The sequence below is a fragment of the Wolffia australiana genome, chromosome 10, assembly GCF_029677425.1.
Source record: "Wolffia australiana isolate 7733 chromosome 10, ASM2967742v1".
Lineage (NCBI taxonomy): Eukaryota > Viridiplantae > Streptophyta > Magnoliopsida > Alismatales > Araceae > Wolffia > Wolffia australiana.
Window position 1 is genome coordinate 2,459,794 of NC_135844.1, and position 6,280 is coordinate 2,466,073.

Genomic DNA, 6,280 nt, shown 5'->3' on the forward strand with positions numbered 1-6,280 from the left:
GCAAGAAATTTCTCAAATTCTTCTTCTTTGAACAAATTTATAGAATGTTCAGATATAAAACATTGTGGAAACCTCATCTATCATTCAACAGTCCTCGCCAGATTATCATTTTTTTTATGACAACCTATGCACCAGGGGCTACCCATGGATGAACAAATGATTAGGGTTATTAATAGCTCAACTTTTGATGCCATTGTTTTCCATGTTGTCCAAGGAGCAAAGTATGGAATCTCTATTATTGTAAAAGTGAAACTGCAATGAAATATTGGCTCCAGCTTCGTACATGTCAGCTCCCTATTTCCCAAACCCTTACTAGCATGACACTGATAGAGCATTTTAAGCCAATCTTTGATTCACAAAAGCACACCAAGAGAATCTCCTACCTTCATGTCACCATCACATAATTGTTATGGGAGATTGGGAAAGGACACATTGTTTCTCATTTTATATGAGAACCCACAAGTACTGGCTGAAGCCAACCTATGGCATGGAACATCCTCCACACAAAGATTACATCACACCTTTTTTTATGAAAAAATCATACCTCTTATGAGATACTCGAGACAGGAGGAATATGGGTCAGCTTGAATCATACCATGACTCACATGCAGCTTGTGAAATGATATGGACCATCGACAGACTACCCTAAGCTCAATGTGATTGACACAATCGCGACAAACTTGTGACCAGCTAGCATGGACACATCCCATGTTATGGCACATGGATCATCCTATTTGCTACTTTATATTTCTACTAACACAGAAATAGATGCTATGGCAATATGAGATGACCTACTTCTAGGGAGGAGGCAAAACCTTCAGAGAATTGTCTTGGAGTCTGATTGACTTGTTGAGAGGAAATATGGATGGACAGCATCAGCTTCAACGTTAGACCTTTTGTTTTAGAGATATTGAGAATGTGAGGGGAATTGGAAGATTGCTGCACTTATCAATCATGCTATCAGTTCTCAAACTTATACTCCTGTTATTTTTGGGTAAAAATAACAGTATGCCAAATATTTGCCTAAAGGATGCAGCCCTAAGGCCCACACCTATTATGAATAGAATGAACATCATCAGCATAGATCGTCATCAACACTGCAGGTCAGCATTAGACCAACTTTGAAGATGGTTTTTTTTGCAGCATCTCTAACTGCATGTCTTGCCTTGAGGAATGAATATCACTCCCTTACATGTATAAGGTTAGTTCTGCGACACAGACACACCAAGGTGTGTTATATATTCCCTTTTTCAAAAGCATAAATGAGTGGGCCCATAGGATATATTTTGGCTCGATCCACGTGTAAGTAATATTACTAAACACTAATTTATTCTATATAAAAAACCCCTCATTGGTGGTTTATGGCAAAAGACAAAATACTAAGTCTAATCTTTTCAGCAAAGAGTCCTTGCTAAAACATTAAAATATTTTCCCCCTTCAATAAGGTAATTAGACTGAGGGAAATATCTCGAGATATCTCGAGAAGAAGAGGCCGCGGTATTAGTCTGGCGATAACCACAACCATAACCCAAAGAAGATAAGGAAATAACCAAAAGTATGGATTCTGGTCCGAAAGTCATGCAGGATAAATCAAGTTCCAGAAATCATCCAATCACTGTAGACCAAGTGGAAAGTAACAGGAAAACTGAGAACTTACTGATGAGGCAATTGTAGGGAGAGTTCCAGGAAGGCCTGGGAAGATACTATTGTTATTACATAGTAACATTTGGGATAAATTTAGTACTAATAATGCCAGACAGAGTGACCTGGGAAGACAATATTGTAATTATAAATGACTAGGCCCAACCCCGATTCATTCTGGGACGAGATGAGTCAGCAATGATGAGACGGGATCGTCAAAAAATGTGCGAGGGCAAGGACTAAGATGAGGTAAACGACAACTCACAGGGGACTTTCAACCTCAATTCAACATTTTCGGCTGCCCTCATAAAGTGACGGCTGTCACTATTTAAAAAGAAGCATTCAGGAAGGGAAAGGTCATATTATACCCCTCCTCCTAAAATGAAAACATACTACTGGTAGAGGTCTGGGAACTACATCTCATGGTTAATGTGTTCTTTAATGTCACATAAGATTTGCCAAACTAAACGAATAAATAAAAACATTAACAAATATGTAGCCTCCAAACTAATCATGCATCTTGCGGAAACAAAGATGGTACAACTTAATCTTGGTCTAATTCTACATATTTATGCGCCATATACACAAACGAATAATACCACATAAAGGCTAAGGCATGATCTTTAGAGGAAATCAGCCTCTAAGACCTCTCCCTTGTCGATCACACAGCAAGCAGCTTCCGGATGTCCTTCTGAGGAGACAGAAAAAGAGTCGGAATCCAGATTTTTTCAAAAAGAAATAATCACAGTTTTAAACAGATGAATTTGTGTTGCATTAGAAATCATTGAATAAAAATACTTATAAAAATCAGGACACAGACAGAAAAAGAGGCAGAGATCAGAATTTAAAAGAGAAAGGATTTCTTTAGAGAAACGACTTCGAGCTGCACCACAAATTATTAAATAGTTTTTTTGCATTAATAAGGACTGAAGCACAAAATAAGTCAGTCACCGGATTTCAAAAAAATGGAGTTTTGACAGAAACGACATTGATTAGTTTGCATAAAAATCAGGAGAAAACAATAGAAAGATTCAGAAGCCATATCTTTCAGAACAATAATTTACGCTTTTAACAGAAATGACTTCAGGTTGCACAACAATTCATTACATAAAAGTTTTCATAAAAATCACAACGTTAAAACAAAAAGATTCAGAAACAGATTTTAAAAAAAGAATAGGATTTGTTGACAGAAAATATTTCGAGTACCATTATAAATTACTAAGTATATGTTACATAAAAAATAGAATAATAACAGAAAGGAGTTAGAAACAAGAAAATTAAAAGCATGGTTCCAAAATTTTGACAGGAACAAATTATTTGCATAAGAAATTATATCGATGATTTAAAAAAAAAATGTAAGGAAAAAAAAGAGTTAGAAACCAGATTATTAAAAATAATATTTGAAGTTTTGGCAGAACAAGATCGAGTTGCATTCGAAGTTATTAATTGAAAGTTTTTCTTAAAAATATGGATGGGTTTGGTGCAAATGTGTTATGCCATACGCAGTTCGTGAGATTTATTAATGAAGGATTTATGATCAGAAATAATAAAAAAATCTGATCTATCCATGAGTTAAAGACAGCCACCTCAATCTGGAACGGAGACGTTGTGGGAGGATATCTCTCCACCACCCTGCCGTTTTTGTCAACCAGGAATTTCTCAAAGTTCCACTTGATAATATCTCCCAAGAACCCACCAGCGCTAGACTTCAAAAACTGGTAGACTGGCGCCGTGTTCGGCCCATTTACGTCAACCTTCAGAAAAATGGTTATTGTTTAGTTTCTAAGGGCTTATGTCTAAAATTATCAAAATATTTCGAGTAAGTTGGTTTACTTTGTCAAAAATAGGGAATTCGGCTTTAAATCTCGTGCATGCAAACTGTTTGATCTCACTGTTGGACCCGGGCTCCTGGGCCCCAAATTGGTTGCAGGGAAATGCCAGAATCTCCAAACCTACACAAATTTTAATTAAAAAAGCCTCCCAAAGCTTTGACTTCAATATCAATCATTCAAAAGTTGCAGAGAAAGAATGGGAAAGATAAAGGGGAATAATGTAGCGATAGAATGCGACTGAGAGACAAAGAGACAGTTGAGAGAGAGAATTAGGGGCAGACGAAAGAAAGGAGACAAAGAAAAAGAGATAACAGAGTCGAACATAGAGAGAATGTGAGAGCTGGAGAGACAATGTTATAGAAGTGGAAGAGAGAGAAAGAGCGATGAAGAGAGAGAATGAGAGGGGGAGAATACAGAAACGGCAGAGAAAGAGTTGAGACATAGAGAATATTGAGAAATAAAGACGTAGTAGAACACCACATATGTTCTTCCGATGTTTATAATTATTCCTAATAGATGGAAAAAACAAAAAAATTGAAAAGTAATACGAGCAATAAATTTAGATTACCTTGAGTCTTATACTTATCGTAGATGTGGGTAAGCTCCATGTAATTAGACGTTGTTAACCCACTGAAATTAGAGCACAACTTTTTTTTTTTCACTTCAAGCGACAAGTAAAGGTCATAGTTCACAAGGAATAAAGAACAGATCATATCACCATCTTGAAGCGACGTTCACCACCAACAGAACTTTTCCCTTGAATTTGTTAAGAGACACGTCCTTTCCGTCGATATCCTGTTCAAGGAAGATAACAAATCAGACCATAGAACTTCAAATTCCCTGTAAAATCACTACTTTCACAATATTTCTATCATTCAAATGTCAAAACGATTCAATCTTCAACACTCCGGGTCAAGCACTAAGCATGAAAAATCAGATTCACAAATTAGCACCGTAATTTGAAAAGAACATAATCTCATCCCCAGAACAGTTCTGCGATTAAAATTCAGATATAAAACCTAAGAGCATAATTGAATTAAGCATCTTCCAGGCCGAAGAAAAACGAATCAAGGTCTCGAAGAAACAAACCTTGACAGTGTAATCATGAATCGACTTCTCAACGGCGGCAGTAGCGTAAACAACGCCGGAAGTTCTGGGTCGAACTTGTCGCCTCGAACCAGCTAATTTGGCGACGAACCCACCGCTCAAAGTGGAAAATTTCAGCGACCCGGGAGAAGAAACGGCCGGAAGAACAGGTACTCTGCGATCAGACAACCTGGCGAAGGATGAAGAGGGAGATAGGACGGCAGCGAAGGCCGCGGATGACGCCATGAACGTTCTCAAGATCTTGAGAAATCGACGAACGAAGAAGAAGAACAAGAAGGAGAAGAAGAAGAAGAAGAAGAATGAAGAATGAAGAATGAAGAATGAAGAATGAAGAATCAAGGGAGAAGAGAGGCGGTGATGAAGTGTCAAGGGAATCTGCTGGGCCCGCGGACCAGGATAAGGCTGTGGGACCCACCCACAACCAACCCTCTCTCCTGTTTAACGTGGTGCCTCCTCAACCATGAAATGGATTTCCTGTTCATAATTTATTTGATTTATTTTTGTTTCCTTTTCTTCTGGGGCTGTACTCTTTAATTCATGAACAATAATTTTTCTTGAATTTAACCAAAAATGTGATGAACAGCTTTGTTTTTGAAAAAAATTTGTGCAATTTTTTATTAAGATTGTTGGGACCACGATAAGGGTTAGCGGCCGCTCCTTATTCGTGCTCGTGGCCGTCGCAGGTGCTTCCTCAACCATGAAATGGATTTCCTGTCCCTAATTTCTTTGATTTATTATTGTTTCCTTTTTCTGGGGCTGTACTCTTTAATTCATGAACACTAATTTTTCTTGAATTTAACCCAAAATGTGATGATCAGCTTTATTTTTGATAATTTTGTGTGCAATTTTTTCTTAAGATTGTTGGGACCACGATAAGGGTTCGCGGCCGCGCCTGATTCGTTCTCGTGGCCGTCGCAGGTGCTTCCTCAACCATGAGAGGGATTTCGTGTCCCCATAGCACACTTTGTGCCTTGTGCCCTGCACTTCTTTGTGCCTTAGATTAGTTCTAATTTCTAGGATTTTAGTTTTGGTCTTTCTTCTGGATTGTTCCCTTTAATTTTTAAAAACTAATTTTCTTGCGCCGAAGGAAAGAATTATTTTATAATATCATCTGTAATTTATTGAGACTGTATGGATCACAATCAAGCTCTGTGCCCTTGTCTAACTTGTTCTTGTGGCCCTCATCAGTGCTTTTGTTTAATGTGGTGTTTCATCAGCTACAAATTGGATTTCCTATCCTTGGAGCTAAGGTAAACAATATGGAATAAACTATTAAATACATGATTTTAATGCCCAAAAATTATATTCCAACTAATCTGTTTTAAATGGTCTCATATCTTTATAGCTAGGGAATGGGAAAAGATTTAGAAAACCACTATTTTCTCAGCAATGTGTTTGGCATTTTATTTTATAGCCTTCGATTAGATAGGAACTGATTTAATAAATACTGCTAACTGCACTCAGCACTTGCGGTTATGAGAAAGTTTTATTTGTTCAATTTTAGATCTGTTGATTTTAAAGTTTTTATATGAAGTATTTATTTTATCAAAATGTGTTCTCTCTTCGAAGGAAAGAATCAAATAAGTTAGGGATGAACAATTTTTTTAGAGTTCCCTTTATATTTTGATTTTTAAAGTAGGGACCATGGTGAGGCTTTGAGATTATGTCTGACCCATTCTTGTGGACCTCCTCTGAACCAT

General features: G+C 37.3%; 1 protein-coding gene across 1 annotated transcript; it reads right to left on the reverse strand.

Moving 5' to 3' along the window:
• Window positions 1–2,137: 2,137 nt before the first annotated feature.
• Window positions 2,138–4,908, reverse strand: LOC144708677 (putative phospholipid hydroperoxide glutathione peroxidase). The gene is made up of 6 exons (XM_078582093.1): window positions 4,563–4,908; window positions 4,192–4,268; window positions 4,042–4,103; window positions 3,475–3,593; window positions 3,228–3,395; window positions 2,138–2,332 (listed from the first exon to the last, which is right to left on the reverse strand). Exons 1-6 carry the CDS (start codon window positions 4,803–4,805, stop codon window positions 2,303–2,305), a joined length of 699 nt encoding a protein of 232 aa, XP_078438219.1. The 5' UTR covers window positions 4,806–4,908; the 3' UTR covers window positions 2,138–2,302.
• Between the last annotated feature and the right edge of the window lie 1,372 nt (window positions 4,909–6,280).